Source organism: Periophthalmus magnuspinnatus, chromosome 5 (genome assembly GCF_009829125.3).
Source record: "Periophthalmus magnuspinnatus isolate fPerMag1 chromosome 5, fPerMag1.2.pri, whole genome shotgun sequence".
NCBI classification, from domain to species: Eukaryota; Metazoa; Chordata; class Actinopteri; order Gobiiformes; family Gobiidae; genus Periophthalmus; species Periophthalmus magnuspinnatus.
Window position 1 is genome coordinate 22803079 of NC_047130.1, and position 26221 is coordinate 22829299.

The following is a 26221-nucleotide window of genomic DNA, read 5'->3' on the forward strand; positions in this document are numbered from 1 at the left end:
GTTCAAACTAATGAATACTTTTGTTGTGTCCATAAGCAAGACAGTTAACCCACATTTCCTTGTATGAATGTGGTGTGTGAATGGTTGATGTTGATTGTAGATGCCAACGGTGCAGACTGGCAGCCGCACTTCCGTCTAGGCCTGTTGTGATAGTTACTGTATTGACTTGTTGTTCAATACGTGACAGATAGAACTATTATATTTGAGGTTCAATATTTATCGTGGGTCCTGTGCATCTATACTGTGATAAGGTGTATGTTGTAGAGGTCTGAATTAGTAACGTCTAGGACTCATTAAGTATTTCATTTATTTATTGCAGCTTCTGGTGTTTCCCCTACCATTATATTGGCACAGTCAGTCATATTATGCATCGCTAATCACCTATTGTCAAAATGAGCGTCTTTACCCAATCCGTTCCACTGTTCCATAAGAAACTGCTGTACTCTTTTAAAAAATCCAGTCCGTATTTTCTCTCATACTTCTATCTAATACAGTCCGTCATTCCCTCTGATCCGGTGCGGGCTTTGCACTATGCTGTAACCGGCTCTTCTCCAGCAACAGACAGATGCAGAAACTGTCCCAGCTCAGGAAAAAGTTATACTAGAGTTTATATATGATAATACTAATGCTCAGTGGCATTTTGTAACTAAACAAACTGCAAGGCAAACCAGCTAGTTTAAATAAATCTGGTAGCATAATTTATTTGCAGATACATGATGCCAGCGTGTGCACTGTGCATGGGCTATGAAGCAGTGAGGGTGAAGAGTGACGTTTGATCCTGTGACAGTTGTAATTTTGGCTGCTCTTGCTTTTATTCAGAAGCACACCAGAAATAACTTCAGTAGATCATAACCTCGGAATCCATTACCTCAAAATGATTAAGGCCTTTCTGTAGACCAACTTTGGCCTAATTTATAATACTACTAGAATCTTTTATACTGCTACTACAGCTAATATACTACTATTACAGACTACTGACTTTGTTCTAGTATTGCGACTTGCTGTACACTTCAACTCTCCTTTTGCTATATTTAAAGAACACATATTGTGCTTGAGCCTGCTATATACCTGTAGTTATAATCTACGACACCCATGGATCATTATGTTAAAATTTGCACATTTTAATTTGAAATATTCATCTAATATGGCTAAATAAAAGAAAGACGTCCACTGACTTTCGCATTAAAAAACTGCATTGCCCAATGAGAGCTGATGTTATCGTAAATGTCATCACAACAAAGAGTCGTGCCTCCGATGGATAGCTGCAGATCACATTAGCGAGCAGCGGGTTTTTTACATTTGTACCAAAATGACTGTGCAACGCTGCCACTGCCAATCCTATGTATATCATCGATTAAGAAAATAAAGTTGGAGAACAAACTAAGCACAGAGCAGTGTGCGCGTACTGGTGAAAACGGGGTTGATCTGCAACCGCTTGAAAATAAACGGCTAAAGATTGCTCAAACACGCATGAATCACTCCAAAACAACTCAGAGAGGGTTAATAAGAAGGAGAAACAACCATAACATGGTTAAAAGCTCAGAAAAGTAAATTTTGCATAATAGGTCTGCTTTAATACAGAAACTGATACATTTACATTTCATTTTACTGCTTTTATCTCTTACTACTTAACTTTTACTATTATTTCAACCATGATCATTTTCCAAACTGTGTGAGTGTTTGAGTCTGACATGAGCAGCACATTTTCCTCTGATCCAAGAGGAAGCTCTGAGACTGGAGGGACTCATCAACCATTAACTCTTAAGAACTATTTAAAGGATCTGGGTCAAAGTTCATGTTATGTGAAGATAGTTCATTCCCAGAGAGTCCATTTAAGTTTAAGTTTCTACCATGGTTCTGAGTCTTCATCCACTCCTTGTATTTTCTTATATCTTTATCACACTGGCAATCGGCGTAGGGCTACAAGATTAATCACAATTAAATCGAAATTGCAGTTTGAATGAAATAATTATAATTATAATAATAATAATAATCTTGTTATTGAAACACATTGTAAATGTAGTCACAATGCTTGTCAGAAATATCTCAATTAGATATTTTTAGTTCAGCCCTACATTGGTAGCTATAATGTCTTTTATTGTAATTCCTTATTTTTGCTACAGCATATAAATAAGTGCTATATATATTCACCACTACCCATGATGCCCAGATAATTAATCACCCAAGTACATCAGTTTGTTTCATTTAGATGTGTAGATACGAAAAAAGAAAAAGGATAATTATTCTGGTATGAAAACAATGTTTCTCCTTCTGAAACTATACAGTAAACCATAAACTATACATGCTGCCATCGTGGTGACATGAAAGTGTCCATCAGTAACTTTTGTATGGGCTTTGCTCATTGATTTTCTGGCTCTATACCATAGTAATGTTTTAAAGAAAGTACTACACGTGTCAGCTTGACTGGATTTGTGGTTTAGTGAGTTTGAAGTACACCACAGACACTGCTCTCTTCCAGAGCTCAGGCCTAGGACTGTGGAAGTCTATGTTAAAACAGTGTTGGGAACCAGGGTCGAAATGCACTTGTCTGGTTCAAGAAGTTACCTGTCTTGGCCACCATCAGCCACAAAATAACAAAATAAATTGTAAGATCTTATAAATATTAAGAATAATACTAGAATGTAGAGTGTGTTCACACAAGGCACTGAAGGCTGTTTCAGTCAAAGTGGATTTTTAACACAAAAACCACAGAAAGGACCAGACAGAGCTCCAGCGACCTCATTAGCAAAGCACAAGTTTACCTTATCAGCCTCAGAACTCTCCACAAAGGATTACTTACTTTAAAAAACACTGCATTTATAAAACTCTCTTGGAGAGTTCTGACCACATTATTCACAAGGTACTATCACTTTTCTTCTGAGTAATTTCCTTTAAATTAAAATAGTCTCTGACTCTTTATTTGTGGTGGTTTCACAACTTTGCAGCCCCTTGTTGGAAACTGCTATAGCGACAACCACAGCTTGTGATGTGTGATCTCTGGGTTCTTCATGCAACAACTCAAAACTGCACAATGCTTTCACTGGTCACCTTTTGCATTCTTTATGGTCAGCTTTGCTTTTTGGTATCACACTGTCCTTGGTTTATTGCTGTTAAATGCACTACCTAAATACGTGATAAAATTGACTGGAGTGCCAATGGTGACACTGCTTTGTTTATTTGTGCTGCTGCTGGCATGTTTTTGTAGCATTTAAACATGCACCGTTTAACTTCTAGTAGCATAGTATGGCATTAAACTTGGCCTGGTGGCACCTCCAGGCCAAGTTACAAGTCAGATCTGTGGAGAGGTGATTCCAGCTTTAAAGTCACAACATTTAAGTGAGAAATAACCAATTTCTCAGATCTCAAAATGTCACCTATACAGTGGATGCTGAAACCCTCTGAGTATATTTAAAGGTCCTATATTACACACACTTGACTCTTGTGAGGTTTAAGCCATGTTAGAATGTTATTTCCTGATCAAAAACATACCTGGAGTTGTGTTTTGTTTCATGTTTGAGTAACGCTGCATTATTAGTCTGTCTACATCTCAAAGCACAAAATGCTCTGTTCCACCTTGTGATGTCACGAAGCGATAGATTTCAAGTTAACAGCTCCTTTTACCTTTAGTGCAGTAGAGATGGAATTGTGCAAATGATTCTAGTGAAGGTTAAGGAGTTTAAAAACAGAGTGCACAGCACTTTCTGTATTACCACATGTTATCACAAATTGGAGAGAGAAGAACTCAGCCTAAACATGCAGGGTTTGTGTGTTAAACATGTGTGAATGAACAATGTTATAACATAATAGATCAGAAAATAACGTATTATGGGCCCTTTAAGATGACACTTTAAATAACCTGCATTAGTACCTGCCCTTCTTAATAAACTATTTCTTCATTATGAATTATGTCAAGCTTTATATTAATTAACTATCAAGGTGTAGCTGTTATAAAGTGCTATTATAAAGTGTTATATTGTAGGGATTTCAAAGTGACTCATTATGGGGGGCAGAGGAGGCAGAAGCGAGCATGCGCCACTGCCTCTGACTTTGAGCTCAACTGGAGAAGTGGAACCAGAGCCACCATGACAGCTCTCTGAAGAAACAGGAAGTCATCTGCTCCGAAAGTCTGCCACCTCACACGCGCACAAGAACACACACACACAGAACAACACAAAACACCACACACAAACCAAGCCAGAACAATATACATGCAAAATGAGCAATCTCTCCCCTCCCACACGTGATAGTAACCTGGAAAGTTTACTGTAAAATGAATTCTACACTCTAAAGAAGTAAATATTGACTTTAAAGAAATGTTATGTATAAACTCCAAGAAAATGTTGACCTATTGATCTATTATAATAATCTTTTTCAGTATTTTTTTCATTTTTTTGGCAATATTTTATGTTGATCCAAAGCAAATTTAGATTTTTAAGATGTGTACATATTAACTTTTTTAATATAATGTAGTTAAACAAAGAAAGGCACACAATAAATAAGTTATGTAAAGTTCAAATGAATTCTACACTCTAAAAAGTAAATATTGAGTTTAAATAAATGTATTACTTTCTGCATATGCTCAAGTGTGACCATAGTCTTAGTAAGCAGTCTCTCCCTCCCACACGTGTTACTTTTGATGTCTGGAATAAACGTGACTAAACCAGGTGTTAAAATTGAAATGAATCCTCTAAAAAAGTTGGCTCTAAATGTTGTAAATGCAATATGTTATCCTATTTAGTTATGTTATTGTGTAGTTTATAATTGATTTTTATAAGCAAATCCAATTAAAATGCATGTATTCAATTAATATACCTTTTTTTTTGCGTTTTACACATGTTCACTTTTGCTGTATTTATGGAGAGAATTTTAGATAGATAGTAGATTGAGTCGAAGTCCACCATCAATGGACCTGTCAGTGCTCAAGGTTTTTCTTAGAGGTTATTATGACTACTTTGTGATGTTATTGTCTTTTGGGCGATAGATGGTAACTCTACTTCTTGAAAGATATTCACTTTCTTTTTTCAGTTGTATTCACTGCCAAAAGGCCACCTGATTTCAAAGTATTTCAATTCGGACAATCTTTGAGTAGTTTTGAGAATTTTTTTCAAGTTTGTATACCCAGATTTGGATTGTATGCACAGTTAGGGTTAGGGTTTTCTTGAAAGCAGTATATAATTGCCTAGTCGAACTACTGTTGAAATGTTACATTTTGTGGTGAACCTAAACAAACAAATAACGGAAGATCTGGCAAGGCGACCCAATTTAGTTTTTTTTAAGTGCTGGTTCTATTTTCTGTTTATTCCAATTTGGCTCTGGACTGGTTCAGGGCTCAGGCTTGAAGTAATAATAAGTACATCTTTCCCTGCATGTAAACAACAGTCCTAATAGTAGAAACGCAATAGTGGAAATGAGGAATCGCACCCCCACCCTCATGCTAGCCACATGATAGTTAGCTGTCTGAACTTCTGCTGAGCCCAGACTCTGTCGAAGAGAGTCCAGTTCCCATTTCTGTGGTCATCACTTCCTGAGGAAAAGCATGACAACACTAACTCTCCTATGAACCTCTCACTGAGCTACAGGGACACACAGGGTAAGGCACAACATGTGTTATATATCTGTGTCCAATTATTTATTTTTTTATCTTTTATTTTATTTTATTTTTTAATATATAATAGCCTTTACATTATCAAGAAAATATCTGCCCGCTCTTATATTCTCTGAAATGTATTTGGAAATTTCTCATAGATCTGAAGAAGTCTTATCTCGTTGTAACTTGTCACAGAGCTAAATACACATTGTAAATTTATCTAATCTAATCTGGTTTTAATCAATATTTAGAAATGACTGACTTGAATAATTGTTAAAATAAGACTTAATAATAAGATTTATTTGTAATTATGCTTTATATTGAAATAAGTTACTTTAGTCTGCACGCTCTAAATATTCAAAGTGTATTATAAGAGCATGTACAGCAGTGGTGGTACATAAGATGCATAGGTCCCTGTACAAAAATATCAGTGGTCTCTGGGTGGGGGACATTTTCAAAGGTGGTTCATGGTGTTGAGTGTTAAGAACCACTGGTCTGTACTCACACTTAAGTTTGTGGTGTGCTGCTTGTGGTCAGCGTGTGTGTGTGTTGAGTACATGAGATTTTAATAGCATCTTTATATAGCCCTCTCGAAACTGGGTGCATTTTGACTATGGGCAAAGAGAAGTTAGCTGCATGAAAACTATTATGGTTGGAAGAAGGGCTGCAAGATTAATCTCCCTTTTGTAGTTGTTGCAATGATGAATGATCAAATCGGAAATGCCGCAGTTGTTTATATAGTATAATGTATTTTAGTGAAAAATGTTGTTATCAAAAGTTGAGATTTTTGTCTTCTCTCAACTGTTAATGCTCCTGGAGTTGATTACAATGAGGATTCTGGAAAAAATCTTTTCAAACATAAATCACAACTCGAACGCAATCAAAATACTTGTAAATATTACCTAAATACCCAAATCGTGCCAGTGGTAAATATAAAGTACTAAATAAGATAAGTAAAGGTAAAGGAACAGTGAAACGCTTGTCCAGTCTGGGAATCAAACCCAGAATAATTTGGTGGCAAGGGACTTAACCACATCGCCACTGTATTACCCACTAAAACAGCCAAAAACAAAAATATTTTCAAGGGCTGTTTTATTCGTTGAAGTTGCATGGGCAAGATTACTTTGAGAGGTTTTGGAGAATAACACAAGAGTGAATATATAGATTTAAACGGGTTAAATCTGTAGGCAGTACGACTGTCAAAAATATCACAAATTAGATACAAATTCATACTAGATAGATAACTAGATACTCAAAAAAAAAACATACACTCACCTAAAGGATTATTAGGAACACCTGTTCAATTTCTCCTTAATGCAATTATCTAATCAACCAATCACATGGCAGTTACTTCAATGCATTTAGGGGTGTGGTCCTGGTCAAAACAATCTCCTGAACTCCAAACTGAATGTCAGAATGGGAAAGAAAGGTGATTTAAGCAATTTTGAGCGTGGCATGGTTGTTGGTGCCAGACGGGCCAGTCTGAGTATTTCACAATCTGCTCAGTTACTGGGATTTTCACGCACAACCATTTCTAGGGTTTACAAAGAATGGTGTGAAAAGGGAAAAACATCCAGTATGCGGCAGTCCTGTGGGCGAAAATGCCTTGTTGATGCTAGAGGTCAGAGGAGAATGGGCCGAGTGATTCAAGCTAATAGAAGAGCGACGTTGACTGAAATAACCACTCGTTATAACCGAGGAAAGCAGTAAAGCATTTGTGAAGCCACAACCACTCATCTCCACTACAAATAGGAAAAAGAAGCTACAATTTGCACGAGCTCACCAAAATTGGACAGTTGAAGACTGGAAAAATGTTGCCTGGTCTGATGAGTCTCGATTTCTGTTGAGACATTCAAATGGTAGAGTCAGAATTTGGCATAAACAGAATGAGAACATGGATCCATCATGCCTTGTTGCCACTGTGCAGGCTGGTGGTGGTGTAATGGTGTGGGGGATGTTTTCTTGGCACACTTTAGGTCCCTTAGTGCCAATTGGGCATCGTTTAAATGCCACGGGCTACCTGAACATTGTTTCTGACCATGTCCATCCCTTCATGACCACCATGTACCCATCCTCTGATGGCTACTTCCAGCAGGATAATGCACCATGTCATAAAGCTCGTATCATTTCAAATTGGTTTCTTGAACATGACAATGAGTTCACTGTACTACAATGGCCCCCACAGTCACCAGATCTCATCCCGATAGAGCATCTTTGGGATGTGGTGGAACGGGAGCTTCATGCCCTGGATGTGCATCCCACAAATCTCCATCAACTGCAAGATGCTCCTATCAATATGGGCCAACATTTCTAAAGAACTCTTTCAGCACCTTGTTGAATCAATGCCACGTAGAGTTAAGGCGAAAGGGGGTCAAACACCGTGTTAGTATGGTGTTCCTAATAATCCTTCAGGTGAGTGTATATTGGACATCATTTTACCTTTCCTGAATAGGTTTAGAATGATCATAATTTATAATAGAACCAATTGTATTATAAATGAAAGTATTATTATTTCGAGTTGAAAATTACATTATCTTTGTGGTATCAAAAATGGTATTGAGTTCTTGTTTGTTTAGTATTGATCGAAATCTTGTTTGAAATTTTAGTATTTCAAAGCCAAAAGTAAAATCTGTCAACTGGACAAAAAGTTGTAGAAGTGAAGACATTTCAAACCTACAACTTTTTGTCCAGTTGACAGATTTTACTTGTGGCTTTAACTATGGATTAGACGTGGATGACTGAGGGATTACACATACAGTATCTTCACAACACTAGTACTAGCTGACAGGGTACAGAAAACATTCCTTTTGACCTGGCACTAACCTCTTGTCTTTCTGCATTTTTTTCCGCACTTTATAACTAAATCTCAAAGAAAATAGGGCACAAAAAATAAAAAGAAATTTGTCATCTAGTTCAGTTTTACTCAGAAAGCCGCCACCATCACAGAGATTGTGGTTTGTTCCTCCCACTGCAGTGCCAAGTCTGAGGTGAGCTGAGTGACGCCAGTACCTGCTCCTCAGACACGTGGGACGCTGGGTTTGGTTGAGGGCAGTCTGGACCTCTTGGTGACACTGGCTTTTCCATTGACCGCCAACCTCACTGCTCCACCCCCACTGCTCCACCCCCACTGCTCCACCTCCACTTCTATACCACATATAGCGGATGAGAGGGAGGGGACAGGCCCGCTACTACTACTACCACTAGTACCACTACTGCTACCATTCAAACATGACTTTTATTCATGGATTTCAATTTTCTGTTATATGCAAAGTTTTGAGGACTTTTACCCTTTACGTATAAAGATATAATATTTTATTTCAAATTGTTCATTGTTTGGCAACGGTCCTAGAATAGGGATCTGCCAAAATACATTGAATATTATTGCACCACGCATTGAAAAATATAGAAGTCCTTCATTAATTTTCAGTCATGTTGTTATTATCTGACCTATTTGGGTTCTGCCCAATTTTTGCTTTTTGTTGGATGGTCACCATTTTTTTTTATTAAATTGAAATAAAATGTTTAAAAATATATTTATAAAATTATTTATTACATTTTATGGGCTTAAAGTGAAGTGAGTTTTCTTCTAATTATACTCAGAAAATAACAAATGGATAATAAATGGATAATAGATTTTTAAGGTTTGCAAATATTTAAAAGTAAAAATAAGGGTGAATACATGATGCTAAAGTAAAATGCCTTTGATAGGGTGAAAGCAGGGCCAGTTTCCTGAAGAGAGACTGAGACAGGAAGTAAGAGCGTTTTGATTCATACAGTCACTGCCTCCTCTGTTTGATCAAAGATTCACAAGACTGTAAAACTGTAAACTGTAGAGTGAGCACTCATTACTATAGAGGTGAACTGCTGTGACTGGTTGTGATATTAGACAACAGGTCTGGCATAAGGCGACAGAAATGCTTTTAAGTTTGTGCAAAGTTAGCAAAAATCAATGAAGCGTACAATACAATACACAAAACACAATTTGAATATCAGTGGTGCCATTTCATATTCTGATAGTAGTAATGAATCCCCTAAAAATATGTAAAGCAAAAAAGGTGGTAAATAAATCTTCAGCTATCCACACTGCTGTTTGAAATATTAGCCAAAGCGCATACCTACTGTTATTGTGTCCTTGGGCAAAACACTTCATCCACAGTCATCCACATTGCTCCCTCCAGTCACAGTAATGTGGGGAGGTGCAATAGGCATGAGAATCTGCCTAATCACTAGGCAGACTGGTTTGCTGTTGTTTTTTCAAAAAATGAAAGCCAAAAGATCTCTTTGTTAAACCCTCAAAAATCATGAAAAAAAAAAAAAAAAAAAAGGTTTACTAACTTTTTGCTTTTTTGGTGGGGGTCCCATCCTGCTTCTTCCATGGAGATGTTTTAGCCTTGCTTAGATTTAGGCTATTCCGTCCATCCATTTTCTTCCACGTGTCCGGGGCTCCTCTGGGGGGATACCCCGGGCCTCCAGTGGCCTGGGTCTTCCCCGGGTCTCATTCCGGTGAGACATGTCCGGGACACCTCCCCAGGGAGAAGCAGTAGTTCTACTCTGAACTCCTCCCATGTGACTGAGCTCCTCACCCTGTCTCTACAGGAGCGCCCAGACACTTTGCGGAGGAAACTCATTTCGACTACTTCTATCCGCGATCTTGTCCTTTTGGTCATTGAACAAATTTGAGAGCTTTGATTTTTGACTCAGCCCCTTCTTTACCAAAACAGTCTGATACAACGACTGCATCACCTCAGAGGCTGCACCGATCCACCGGTCAATCTCACGCTCCATCCTTCCCTCACACATGAACAAGACCCTGAAATACTTAAACTCCTCCACTTGAGACAGGAACTCTCCACCCACCTGGAGAGGACAAGGCACCTTTTTCTAGACGAGAACCATGGCCTCAGATTTGGAGGAGCTGATTTTCATCCCAGCTGCTTCACATCTGGCTGCAAACCACCACAGCATGTTGCAGGTCCTGGCTTAATGAAGCCTTCAAGACAACATCATCTGCAAACACTAGAGATGAGACCCTGTTTTGGATATTCCACATTATAGAATTAACCATGTGTATCTCCATAGAGACAGGTAACAGGTAATTCCACTAGGCATATTTAATACAAATATATACGACAGCACATGTCAAGCCAAGCATAAGTTCAAATGTGTTAATAATGCCAACCTCACATGCCCTGTAGAGCTCTTCTATCCTGATTGCCTCATAATAATACAGTTATTGGTCACAGTCACATGTTGAGATTGTAAAGCTGCTTGTACAGGAGTAATGGAGTGGTTTGACTTTGGCGTAGCTGCAGTAGTTTTATCCAAACAGAGCAGATAAGAGTGTTAAAGTGTTGAATGTAGCAGGGCTGGTTTTTCCTTTGTCCTCTGCATTGCTCAAAATACTGGTCCTGCTCCAGTGTTGACTTTTCTGAATGGTTTTTCATGTGACTCGTGGTGCTCAGGGAGTGTAGAAGGCTGCACCTACACCCTCTGGAACAATAAGAAAACTAGCTGAAGTGCACTTTTATACATGTTTTGTTTTTATGACTAATGAGCTTTTATTTAAAGTTAAAGCAAAACAAAAATGTGAAGATGGACAGTTTTTCTTTGGTTCTTTAAAAACATTTTCATTGTTGAAGTGTGAGTGTAAGTTTCATTCATTCAGTGCATAGCAAACTGACCTTATTTTAGCTCATGTGTCAGCAACATAATTGATTCTATTGTTAAAAATGTAGTTTGTTTGTTTGTTTGTTTTTTTTTACAAATACTGAAGAAATATTTAAGTTTTTGTCTTGATCATAGCACATCAAAAAAAGGTAAGGTGAACTGTCATTTTTAGTCTAGAGGGAAATGTTATTGCTTTGCCTAGAATGTTTTGCAGTATGGCGTTAAAGTTGTGTCGTTTGCATTTGTTCCATTATAGGTATAGTTATTGCTAAAATGAACTAAATACATAAATACAACCTTGTACTTTGTACTGTAACAGAGGATCGCCTCTCCACAGATCTGTCCTGTAACTTGGCCAGTTCAATTCAATGTCATCTTGGGGAATATCTAAAGCAAAGCAATTACATCACCACGGAGACAAGTAGTTTTTTGTTTTTATTTTTACAAAGAAAGACATACATATATTTATATTTTTGCCAAGTTATTGCTAGCAGTGAAAACGTAATCCTTACTGTCACACTGAATATCAAAATATTGCGTTACTTTTGACACCGTATAATGTAATATTCCCTGTTTGCCATAAACCCGACTTGAACCCTGCTTTGGAGATGTATTTGAGAACACACAAATCACTGAAGTCAGGTCGGGTCTGGCCCCCCTCAAGTGTGAACACATGTGTAGAGCCCCGAGCTGCTGTGGAACTGACAGATCTCATTAAGTACAACAGTGAAAAGTGATTCGACACCTTTAAACTGTGTGGGGCCTCACCGTAAGATGAGACTTTGAAAGACCTAGATATTCTGCTAAACTAAAATTACAATCTATGCTCAACAAAACAGCATTAGTGGGAGTTGTTTTTTGTTCCATTTACGCTGTTTTCTGTTTATTCTGTATTGATACTTGCCCCTCTACCTACATCAGCACATTATAATCAGTGAATCTCTCATTTATACTTTAGTCCATTCCTAGCCCATTTGCCATTTTAAAACAGTGCAGGGATTGGCCCCCCATGTGGACACTGGACTAAGGCTCTGGGTTTTTTTTATACGACACAAATGTATTGATGTTGCGACAGTAGCTCAGTTGGTAGAGTGTTTATCCACTGATCTGAAGGTTGGCAATTCGAATCCCACTCTCGACATAAACATTTGTCGAGCGGTCAGATCCACTGGCCCACAGGTTGGCAGTGCGATTCCAAAGAACACAGATGAATACTGCTGTTTGTATGAACGTGTGTGTGAATGGGTGAGTGGTTCTTTGATGTAAAGTGCTTTGAGTGCCTTGAAGATGAAAAAGCATTATATAAAAATGGGTCCATTTACCATATTGTGATATTGACTGATGCAAAGATCAGTATTGCTACATACTCAATATATCACGATAACACAAAGATCCTCCATCTGACAAAAATGTAATGTAAATATAAAGTTGATTTGGTTAATGACGTTCCAAAATTAGCCTTGGGTTTCACTAGTAAAGCTCGCCACGCCATTTTGTTTTATTGTAACAGAAGTAATCAAAATATCACAATAATAATGATAATAATATTGCAGTTCTTAACAGCCATAACACAAAACCTTCCAACATTGGGTCAAAATGCCAAGTGTGTGTGTCCGTGTTAGTTCATAAGCCGTAACCTGGATTAATATGGGATAAAGATGTAGGCATTGAGTGTATGTTGTGCCTGTCTTTCAGCTTTACATGAGTCCACAGCACTCCTCAGATTCCCACATGTCAGAGCTTGTGTCCAGGCCCAATGTGGAGGAGGTTTTATCTGACAGTTCCTCCATCACAATGACAACAGCCAACGGCAAACAGGCAGGTCGAGTGAGTCCTGGTGCTCTGGTTGCTTAGTGTTATTAATAAACATAGTACTTATATAGTACTCATGCTTAAAGGGCCTATATTACACTGTTTTCTGATCTATGTTATAATGTTGTTTCCTCATCACAAACAGACCTGGAGTTGTGGTTTTTTTTCCATTCACATTCACGTTTAACACACAAATCATGCAGATTTAAGCTGAGTTCTTCTCTCAGTCAGAAAACACTCTGCTCCACCTTGTGATGTCATGTGATAATACAGGAAGTGCTCCATAGTGTTTTTAAACTCCATACACCTTCACTACACTTATTTGGATGATTTCAGCCTGGAATTGTTTAGTTTATCGCTACTAAACTAAAGGTAAAAATAGCTGTTAACTTGAAAACTATCACTACATGACGGTGGAACAGAGCATTTTGATCTTTGGAGATGTAGAAATGCTGTTAATAAACGTGTGAATGCAACAAAACACAATTCCAGGTATGTTTTTGATGGGGTAACAGCTTTATAACATGGCTTAAAGCTCATAAAAAAGGTAAACTGGATCAACTTTACATGAAACCAGACACCTACTGGCTATATTCTCCATATGTTCAGTATCTTTTGTCGGGCAATGAGATTTTTGGGTTTGTTTACACTTTAACACATTAACCAAACTGGGGTTAACCCCAGAACTCGACCTGGATTAGGTCAGGACTAAACCAAAGCAACAAGACTAGACTGACCTCAAACCTGGTCAAAAGTAAATGTGAACATATCCTTTGAATGTGCATCCTCTGTCCAACTGCTAACCACAGCCTCAAACTAGACCAGTCATTCACCATAGCATTCAGTTCAACATAATCAGTGGACACATTTCCGATTCCTCAAATTGGGCATCCCTACCTGCATCTGCCAAGTGGGACACAATCCTCTCGAACAGCACATTTATTTTTAAATTGGTACCTTCTGGAATCTTGCCAACAAATAGAACAAACCACCAGAAATATTTATAGTTACAGTATTTCCAGGTAGTGGGAAATATAGCCCGAGGACACTGTGCCAAACATATCCGTGCCTCTCTCACTCGCACCTTTAAACAATGTCGGCATCAGTGTGGATTTTAAGTGCGTCCCTTCGGAATTCTGGGACCACATTCCACAACAAGCAGAGGAAACTCCAGGTGATTGAGCCGAGAGGATGTTTTGCCAAGTAATTGCTGCCATTTTTAAACCTTCCACTGTGCCATGCCAGCGCTGCTATTTTGGACTTGCCTTGTTGCATAAGTAGTTTCATTCTTTGTATTGGTTCTTTATAATCAGGGCTGATTGAGGAAGGTGTATTTTGAGAAAGTGTGTTACTTGTGCCAGCTTTGACCCCCCCCCTTGCGTTTTGAAATCATTTCTTGGGTCAAGCAGAGGGCACAAATGTACTAGTTCCTATTTTATGTATGAAATAAAAAGCCCAGCATTTTGTTTCATGTAGAATGAGAAAAAGAAACTGTTTTGTGAGTCAAATATAAGGTACAATATACAAAGTAAAGGTGTTCTGTGTAACTTTTCTGGTAAGTCCACCTCATGCATCGCTATAGAGATGTTGCTGCTTTGCCTTGAATGCCCCCCAGTATGATATTTATTTCATTACTGGTGTTTTTATTATCTTACCTTACCTTATCTTATTCTGTAAAGCACTTGGAATTACTTTGTGTACGAATTATGCTATACAAATAAACTTGCCTTTTTATTGCTAAAAACAAAATGCATTCTTACTGTGAGTGTTCCACTCCACTGATCTGACCTGTAACCTGACCTGGTGGAGACACACTACAACTACAACACACTACAAAAATATACATATACAATTAGAGATGCACCATACCACTTTTTCCAAAATGAGTACAAGTTCTTCATTTTGAGTACGTACTGAGTACTGATACTGATAGCAGACATTATTTTTTACAGAAGTTGTATTACAGTGGTAAATCCAATTTATATTTCATTATTTATTATATTTAATTGAATTTATTATATATGTTTTATATATCAATTGTTTATAGTATAGCCTACTTTTTCACTGGAATACTTACTCGACAAACAGTTTCTAGTAAAATTACTTAGGCATAATTCCAATATAATTTTGAGAAGTTATTGTTTACTCTTTGCAGACTGCAGCCCGCTCTATTCAGTCGTAATCAGTCACAATGCAAATGTGCCTGCACAAGCAAAGAATCACCAGAACCAGCCACATTAGCACTGCTACTATCGTAAACACAAACACTGCACTGATACCCTCTGTGAATGATAAAAACCTTTAATAGTCTAAAATATTTTCACAGTCCATGTGACAGTCACATATGATAAAAGCTGAGTTTAATTTGCACAACAGTTCATGTGAACTCTTCATGCTGGAGCCCTCTCTGCTCAGAGCGCACGGCTCAGCTCAGAGGTGAGCTGAGGTCTCAGCTCTGACTCAGGCCGGTTACAGTGGTATCGGCTCTCGATTTTTACTGTAAGCATTTGACAGCAGTTCACCTTATTATCTTTTAACTGTGGGCATTTTGAAATTCTATAAGTCTGACAGGCTTTACCTGGTACAACCTGATAGTACGCTAGTGATTTGTGAGTGGACTCAAGTGACCTGCGACGGCTGGACTTTGGCCATTCTCTGCTGATAATTCTCCTCAATGTGTAACTCTGCACACTTAAAACAGCTTTAATGTTTAAAGCTCATATCAAATACAAACATCAGGTTTAATTATAAAATGCTATTTGGTCATAGTCCATTTTGGTCAAGTTTTTAGCTTTTAAATTTTAAAGCTTGTATTTAGAACATAAATTCTCAGCTACTATCAAACTCCATTTGGACACTAAAGAAAAGGCTTGATACTCAATACTGATTTTTATGCCACAATGATATTACAAACACCATTTTTTTAATAGTAGTAGTTTATTGTATAGTATAATGTGGTCTTAAACTACTTATTACATACAATAAGACTGTTTTAAAACTCGCCTGGAAAGATCCAATTTTGTCCTGTTTATTTTATTTAAAAAATATAGTATTGACACTTAAAATAAGCATCAATGCGTTACAATAGTATCAATTAGTATCTGGATATCAACAACCCTACTATCAGTACTAATTTTGCTGTGAATTGTACTTCTGTCTTATCTAATGGCCAAAGCAAATGAGTCTTACCATTCAAAACAACATTACTGCTGTTGATAGCCTTGGCTTGAGACAGATTTACATTCTAAGTCATGAGTTTATAATCATTTAACTCTGCACCCAAACAAAAACAGAAGTAGCAGAGATCACCTTGTTCTAGCTGTTCTTCACTAGCAACAAACCATACAAACAAATATACAACCAATCACATCAGGATACAAAAATATTAAAAAATATACACTTTTTTTTGTGTTGTTTGAGTAAAAAATCAGTAGTCATTTCAGATAATTATTTTGTCCAAATCCTTCTAATCTTTCACACATTTAAGTTTGTAAACAGACCAATATTATTTAATAGGGTAACACTTTATAATACCTGCTCTTTAATGGCCTTTAAAGCATGAAAAAGAACAAGCTATAGGTAGGACATTAGTATTCATGTGTCACCCATTCATTTCATCATCTGTGAATATGTTAAACAAATGGTATAATCAAATTTAGGATAGGGGCTTTTAATGTTTTTACCATATTCTCCCTTGTGCATTTCCGGATACGATTCCTTATCTACTAAACGGTTCCTGCCTCGTGAGTTGTTTTCTCATAACAAGCCCACACACTCTGAATGTTTTCTCCTGTCTCTCCTCCCTCCCTCTCTCCATCACTCCCTCTTCTTTCTCCTTACAGTGCGGGACATCATGGTGGACACTCAGCACCTCTTGGCCTGGCCCTCTGCATTTGGATTGAATGCTATGGATCTCTCAGAGTTGGACTGTAGCTCCCACGGCCTGGACACGAAGCACATGTCCACTCTAGACTACTCCTCCATCTCCAACTCCTCCTTGGCCTCCTCCCTGTCTCCTCCTCTCACCTCCTCCGCCATGACCTATGACCTCAGTCCGCCGCCACACAGCGAGGAGCCTTTGAGCAGCCTGGACTACAGCAACATGCACAGCTACAGGAGTGAGATGGAGGCGCATAGTACACATAGTAAGTAAATGTGCATTGGTTTGATAGTAGCCTTGAAGTATGTTTTTTTTTTGTTTTTTTTTTACAGTATAATATTGTGATTGATGGATACTTCTGCCAAAAATGCTGTTGTCTGTATTTTAGTTTATCTGGCCATATAGTAAAAGAAAAAATCCAGCCTGTCAACTGGACAAAAGTTGTAGGAGTGAAGACATTTTGCTGCTCATAAGTTCAGAACTTGGATGAGCAGCGAAACGTCTTCACTCCTACAACCTTTTGTCCAGTTGACAGTTTTGAATTTTTCTTTTTCTATGGATGATAGCTGGATGACTGAGGAATTACACATCTGCACATATACTTGCTGGGTTCAAGCTGGTGTGGATGATCAGTAGCTCAGTTGGTAGAGCGTTTGTCCACAGATCTGAAGTTGCCAATTCGAATTGTGCCTTTGACATAAACGTCATCGCTAGAGCAGTCACATCCAGACATCTAGACCTCGAAGGTGAAAAAGTGCTTTATAAAACTGACCATTTACCATCTATACAACAAGGTCAATTTCTTTATAGAGGGGTTACAAAATGAACACAGAACTCATTGGTATTGGATCGATATTGTGATACTTGCTGTACTATTACTTATTATCAGACTGAAACAAAAACTCAACACTAATCAAAAGCATAAAAAAGCTAAAAGCATCAGGGTCTTCAAGCTGCAGGTTAAATCCCAGCATGCATTTCCGACATGGTCTATACGAAACTATATTACAATACAGTGTGAGCATAGAACGAGAGAAATCAGGAGTGGTTTGGGAAAGTGAAGTTGTGTCCTTGAGCAAGACAGTTCAGTCACCTCTCCTGTATGTAGCATTATGATGTGTGAAGAAGTTATTTGTGGCGGTTGTAGGAGCCAGTGGTGCGGATTGGCAGTCACATTTTTATCAGTATACCCCAGGCAGAAATAGCTTAACGCCACCTCCGAGTATGACAATTGAGGAGCTACTGAAAAGTGTATGATTATGAAAAGCAACTTTGAGTGTCTGGAAAACCTCAATTTGGGTTTAACTCAGTGTTTTAGTGCAAAAATACACCATAAAAACATCTATAAATCCATGTTACAAATGTTTTAGTCATTAATAAAGCTCTGAGCAAAGAGAATTGTGTGTTTCGGAAGAAAAATAGTGCTCCCTTCAGCATTTGCCCTTGCATACTTCTTCTTTTTGTTTTTCCAAAGAACAATAAAAACGTTGGGATCTGGACATGGCCTTTTAAGTAACAGACGGTTTTTCAATTTCACTCTCACAATGGTGTAATCTGCTCGAAACTGGTCTATAAATCATCATTTCGGTCTTAATTCATATTCAAACAAGAGTAGACTGGAAAACACATTCACAAATGACAAAAGCATACATTCAAACATATATATTCATCACTTTTATGCAGAGGTGAGTAGAGTAGCCAAAAATAGTACTTGAGTAAGCGTAAACCTACTTCAAAATTACTACTACTACTACACTTAAATAAAAATATTGCTCAAGTGAAGTAAAAGTATGCCACTAGAAAAGTACTCTGAAAAGTATAGTTTATTTAAAAAGTAAATGTAACTGAGTACTACCCACATCTGATTTTATGTTGTCTTTTCAGGTCTAATAAAGTTGGAGCCTGAATCCCCACCCCAGTACACAGACAGTCCCGCTTTCTCCAAACTTCAGGATGACACAGCGACCACGACCACCATGTCTTTAAACATCGAGTGCAGAGTTTGCGGAGACAGGGCGTCAGGCTTTCACTACGGGGTCCACGCCTGCGAGGGCTGCAAGGTGAGGAGCTGGGAGCACACACACGGAGACAATGTACAGGAAAACAACCTAGATTTTTTATTTGATTTTCTGTCTTCATTTCAAACGCAAAATAAAAATTGCTTTCCGTATTTATTTTATGAACATTCTTTAATTAGTCCATTTAACTCAAAAAATAGTTTAATTTATTCCTTCTAAATCTGAACTCAAAACTAAACTAAATCTTACTGGCACAGGAGTGACTATAGATCCCTTGATAAGAAAAACTCAAGTATATCAGTGATCATTAGACATGACTGAATCTCCGTGTTGATTAAAAGTTAATTATTTGCCCAGTCCTTGGTCAAATATAACAGGGACTCAAATGTGGCAGTGTCAAAATTACTCTTTGGTCAAATAGACTACTTCTTGATGTGTAAACGGTGAATATGTTAGATAAATGTCAGCAGTGGCTCAGTGGTAGAGTGTTCTGTTCCTGCTACTTGCCTGAGCAAAGTTGGCAGAGAAGATCCACTGTCTAACTGGTTGTTGGTTTGATTCAAGCAGCGACAGGTATATACGTGTGTTGTGTACTTGGACAACACACTTAACCTGCCAGTGTCTGCGTACAGGTGTATGAATGTTTATGTGAATGAGTGAGTGATTTCTTGATGCAAAGCGATGGAAAGGGAGAGAAAGTGCCATATAAATGTAAACATACAATAATAAATAAGGTGAGACACTTAAAGGGCCCATATTACGCTGTATTCTGATTTATGTTATAATGTTGTTTCCACATCACAAACAGACCTGGAGTCGTGTTTTGTTTCATTCACACATGTTTAACACACAAACCCTGCGTATTTAGGCCGAGTTCTTCTCTCAAACACAAAACATTCTGTTCCACTTTGTGATACAGGACGTGCTCCATACTCATTCACTAGAATCACTTGGATGATTTCAGCCTTGGAATTACCCATCTCTATTGAACTAAAGGTAAAAGTAGCTGCTTCATGACATCACAAGGTGGAACAGAGCATTTTGAGCTTTGGAAATGTAGACAGACTAATAATAAACGATTACTCAAACATTTGTGAATGAAACAAAACACAACTCTGGGTATGTTTTTGATGAGGTAACAACATTCTCACGTGGCTTAAAGCTCACAAGAGTCCATTTTGTGTAATATAGAACCTTTAAGTCTACATTTCTGCACCAAAAGCAATTCCTTCTCATGTATGGCCAAGTATAGTATAACAACAATGGCCAGCTACATTTGTGTGTTTTTATTGCTTAACACTGATATTGAAATTGATTAACTAAACTTTGGATGGTAAATCTGATTCTTAAATACTTTCTACTTGATTGTAAATGTTTGCCATGCAGACAGAAAATTAAATAGTTCATTAAAGAGATTTATTTTAATATCACACTAAATGATATGGTACACAGCGATTAAGTGAGGCAAGGCAAGTTTATTTCTATAGCACAATTCGTACACAAAGTAATTCAAAGTGCTTTACAGAATAAGAAAGACATTAAAATCACTCAAATCAAAACATAAATAATCACAAATAATCATCATAAAATTAACATTAAAACAGAAGAGAGCGTTTGGAGAGGCCAGTGAGCAGGACATTACAGTCGTCTAACCTACTGGAGACAAATGCATGGATAAGTCTCTCTAAGTCTGACTTTGGCAGTATACCTTCGATTACTTATTAATAGAAGTCTGCTCAGGAAGTTGATGTATGCGCGGAACCATATGCGCTACTGTTTCCTTTTGAGTTATTCGTAGAAGAGACAGTGGTGAAATTTCAAATGTAAAGTTGGGGCAAATCTTTTTCATGTCTGATTTCTGACCACAAGTTCTGTGTTTTTCCACTGAACCTCAGACTGAACTCCGCGTAAAGAGAACTAATGGGGTGTGGAGGAAGTCTGAGCCAATTTTCAAGTTCTCTGTAATAATGAGACACAAAAGAATAGTTTGCACAGAGTTGGTCTTGTGTCCTCGAACAAAATAAGGCAGATTTATGCAAAAGAATGGGCAACAAGTTTGAGCTCAAGAGTCTATATTGTCCATGAGCTGAGTTGAGTTGGCACATTTGGATACTGGCCAGACTATCACTACTACAAAAATTCTAAATTCTGCATTTGTATGGTTATTAATAGTTTTATTATTAGTAGTAGCAGATATATTTTAGATATGATTGATAAGAAATATAACAAATGTTATATCTCTATTAGTGTCAGACACTCACATACAGACTATATTACACATTCTGTCTGTTGTGGGTTTCTTTGGTATCTTAGTAGTTCCTCTTTCAAAGCCACATAGATTTTTGAATGACAGTTGTTTATCTATATAGCTTCCAAATGTATTTTAGTTGATTTAAGCTGCATAAAAAGATATGAGGCATAGGCCTGTCACAGTAACAAACTTTGAAGCAAGTTATATTGCTACAGAGAAATACAGCGATAAATGATAATACTGAAACTATTTTATGCCACTGACACAAAAATAATAATGCAAGATAATCTCAGTAAAACATTTTTATATAGACAGTAGCATTAAAAAAGCCTGAGCTGCAACAAACAGACCACAAATTATACCAATAATAAGCATCTACAGCTCAAATCCTTTTGTATTACAGCTAAAATAGCACAAATCTATCCATTATTGCCAAAAGTTGACAATTTTGCACAATAAATATTGAGCCCCAAAATATACTTCCAGTTTCCAAATACTGAACAATAAGTTGATGTAGTGATTATTGTGACAGGCCTAAGGAGGCATTCATACTTGTCCTGATTTGTTGAGCCCAGTTTAATCCTGATGTGGACATGGTTTGGCCCTTTTGTCGTCTTGTTTTATTCCAGGTCTATTCTAAGTTTATTTCTTGGTTTAGACACATTTTTGGTTAACTTAAAATTTAAATGTAATTGGATTTACTGTGTCATTTCATCTATTAATCTTTATGTCCAACAATAATAATGTTATTCTAAGAGAAATGGCAGCAAAAATTGTTTTGGGTTGGCCTAGATGTAATACAGTTACAGCCATGCACCTCCAACCTCCAGCCTATGACTTCAACTTTATTAGATTTTCTGGGTACACAAGGGATTCACCATAGCTCACAAATTACAATATGAAAGTAATTCTTCAAAAAACAAAAGTGAAAAAATGAAACAAAATAAATAAAATAGAATGATAATACAATTCTGAATTATGATGAATAATGATCAGCAAAAAACTGTCAAGAAGAGGATAAGTATCCAGATGTACTGTATATTAGTACAAATAAAATACAGTATTATAAAATACATTTACAATATCTTTAAAAAAAGGTGTAAATACAGTGCAAAGTATCACAGTTAGTAGTACATTTCTCCACTGATCTGAAGGTCGGCGGTTCGATTCCTGCCCTTGACCTAAACATCACTGGTAGAATGCTGAGATCCACTGACCCACAGGTTGACGATGCAATTCCAGCTCCCACAGATGAATACTGTCATCCTTGGGCAAGACATTTAACCCACCTCTCCCCCAGTGTCTATGTGCACACTGGTGTATGAAAGTGTGTGTGAATGGGTGAGTAGTTGCTTGATGTAAAGTGCTTTGAGAAGATGGAAAAGTGCTATATTAAAATGTGACCAAGATGAAAATTGTATCTTTGACAGGAGGTTATCTGGAACATAATGGTCAGCTGTTTATTTAGTATCTATGATAACCTTTTGCATCTGTGTTAAGACCACATTAGCTTAGATCAGCTTCATTAATACTAACTAGTGATTAGCACATTGATAGCTAGTTATTGTCTTGAAGTTCAATGAAAAGTTGATAGACAACCTTCATAAATGGCAGTGAAGTGCTTGTTTTCGACACATGACTGCAGTGGGACCATTGTTCTTACTGATCTCTGGGGGATTCGTACCAGAAGAGGGGGTCAGCCAAATGAGCAAACATTTAATTGTTTCAAAACAGAAAACATTCTTTATTAAGGTGGAGTCTCGTCCCCCCTTTTGCTTCCTCACTCCCAAAATAACCCAGGATTATAAATGGACCACGTGTGAATTGTGGAAATCAATTTAACAAACACCACCACCCACTTTTATTTAGTAAGAAAATACCACACACATTTTTATCTTTGTGTTATGTCTCATTTATCTACAGCGAGGGAGCTAAGCGTAGGAGGTGGACATTTGACTTGTTGATTGTGAGATAAGATTAAGCTTTTTAATGCTGCTACAGATACACCCAAAGCAGACATTTACTAGATTACTAACTTCCGCTAATTCAAAACATATACAACAAACGTACACATTTTTGCAATAATCTGAGCTACAAAACTGCCATTATCATAAACACTGCCATTGTTACAAAAGAAGCTGAACAGGTTTGTATAAAGCACTTTGAACATCCCAAAATGAACAGTTTAAATTAAGGTTATTCAGATATTACAACTAATAATGAATGAATAACATGTCAGCAGTATTTAGCTTTTATGAATGAGTTTATAGCATGACATAAGCTATTCATGTTACTAATTGTTTACCGAAATGTAGTAAAGCAGAAGTTTGTCAGTTTAAAAAAGACATAATGTGCTTGTGTCTGCTATAGAGTTATAATCCACGACACTCCCGGATCCTGGATTATGATATAATTTGCATATTTTAAAGCACAAAATACATATAAAACTACTTAATAAAAGAAACAAGTTCGCTAACTTCCACGTTAGAAAACTGCGGTGCCCAATGGGAGCACACGTTGCTGTAAACATCATCTATGAATAGCTGCAGGTCACACTAGCGAGTAGTGGATTTTTTTCATTTGTACCTAAATGACTATGTGATGTTGCCAAATCCTACACGTATCACCAATTAAGAAAATAAAATTGGAGAAAGAAGTAAGTACAGAGCAGTGGGCGAGTGCTGGTGGCGGTGAAAATGGTGGGGATTGATCTGCAAAATGGCGTCTTGAACATAAGCGATTAAAGATCGCTCAAACATGCACGAATCACGAAATGAGAAGGAAACAACTATAACACGGTTAAAAGCTCTGAAAAGTCAATTTTGCATAATAGATTTGCTTTCATTATTTTTAGTTAACGTTTGGTAAATGTACAACCATATTTACATGGTTGGTTCTGTACAACTTTATCAAATGTTATACAATATTAGACATACACAAAGACTACATGTTGGTCCACTAATCTGAAGTTTGGCAGTTTGAATTCTGCTTTCAACCTAAAAACATCCTTGATACACCAGTCAGATCCACTGACCACAGGTTGGCGGTGCGATTCAAGGTCCCACAGATGAGTGCTGAAGTTGTGTCCTTGGGCAAGACACTTAACCCACCTCCTCCCCCAGTGTCTGTGAACACTTGTGTATGAATGTTTGAGTGAATGGGTGAGTGGTTGCTTCATGTAAAGTGCTTTGACTTCCTTGAAGGTGTGACTGTTTACCATGTTATCAGAAAGTAAATAAAACTTGTTGTTGGCATCAAGTAAATAATTGCAACCATATTAGCCTAGTTGAGATCTGTAAAAACAAATTTGATAAATATTTGCAATATTAACAGAAAAGATCTACAAATATGCAAAGCCTATTTTTTTCTATGTTCTGCTTTTCAGGGTTTCTTCAGACGCACGATTCGGCTAAAGCTGGTGTACGATCACTGTGACCTCCACTGTCGCATTCACAAAAAGTCCAGGAACAAGTGTCAGTACTGCCGCTTCCAGAAATGCCTCAACGTCGGCATGTCACACAATGGTACTGTGCTCTGTTAAATTCACTTTAAACACAATAAGACTAGGCCTGTCACGATAATTACTCAAATTATCTGTCAATACATGAAAGCTGGAACAGTATATTTTTGGGTTCAATATTTATCATGCGAGCGGTTTTCTTTGTAATAGTGGGAGATTTTTGTTACTTTTATTGTAACGTGATAAGATTTGAGCTGTACAGGGTTAAATACGTACATTCTGCTGTTTATTTTTTCTTTTAATGACAGTGTATTTTTAAATTGGTTTACTTGGATTATCCTGCTTTGTGTCAGAGGCATAAAGTAGTTTCAATATAATCTTTTATCATGATATTTCTCTGTAGCGATAGAAAATTTGTTATCTTGACAGGCCTAAATAAAACTAACTTTGTTGGGAAGCACAGTTTCTTTCACAATATGTTCGATGTTCATGAGAAACTGCATTTTTTTTTACCTATTAAAATGTAAAGCAAAAGTAAAATATATTGGGCTGATATTTGCACTTTTAAGCATATTATCTATCGGACTTAAATCATCAAAAGAGGTCCATATTTGTTTTTGAAGGACAATCAGATCCGTTCAAAACAAACAACCTTTAACAAATCAAAACCAAACATACACAATCAAGTTTATTTTCACTTTAATGCTTACAATTTGCCTGGGATCAAGAACACACACTTCTTTAATTCTTTATGAAGATGTGAGTCTGAGCACCGGTGAATCTCCCTGTTTTCAAATGGGCGTGATTGACAGGTGGATTGGACAATCAGGGACACACAAAAAACAAAACGAAAAAAAAAAAAATATCACAGAGGGCTGAAAAACATCACAGATTTCTACACAATCATTGCCTGAAGAACTAAACTCTGTTAATCTGAGGTGAGATAAATTTGATTTCTATTTGTAAATCATGGGTGACCAGTGAGCTCCTTCATTTCACAAGCGCCACTAAAAAAAAACAAAAAAACGATTTGACCGGGCTTTAGATGCAACAGAGGAAGTAGGGACCAGACTGATATCAGTCTGTACAAAAAATACAGAGTGATATCTTTCTGCATTTGCCAGGCAATCTTACAATTCCTTATTATATTCCTATAGTGTATACCTTTAATAACGATGAGTGGTTATAAAATCTAATACATATTAACAGTAAAGAAGCAGCTAGCCTTTCAAAGAAACTGTCCAACTCTATTTTTCTATATAACCTTAATATTTGAAAAAAGTAAAAATTACATATAGTTTACAAAAACACCATTTGCCTTCCTTTTCAATGCCTGCCCTTTAGACACCGAAAATGAAGTAGCCTATTTAGTGCAGATTTCCGTGAAACTGGCACATTAACCTCCTGAGCGCGTCTACTTTGGTCTTGAAGGCGTTTAGAGGCTCCATGTGTTCAGAAATACCCCGCACTCGTGTACATTTAAACCAGTTTCGTCTGATGTGGCGGTCATCTTTACAACCTTTGGTCATGTTTCAGTTCCCTTTGA

The 26221-nt window shown here is 37.3% G+C and overlaps 1 protein-coding gene across 1 annotated transcript in view; it reads left to right on the plus strand.

Moving 5' to 3' along the window:
• Positions 1–26221, plus strand: part of pparg (peroxisome proliferator-activated receptor gamma) — a 57552-nt gene that overhangs the window by 5394 nt on the left and 25937 nt on the right. The window contains exons 3-5 of the mRNA XM_033966268.2: positions 16909–17211; positions 18831–19006; positions 24601–24739. Of these exons, the coding sequence (XP_033822159.1) occupies positions 16909–17211; positions 18831–19006; positions 24601–24739 (618 nt within the window). The remainder of the gene's footprint in view (positions 1–16908; positions 17212–18830; positions 19007–24600; positions 24740–26221) is intronic.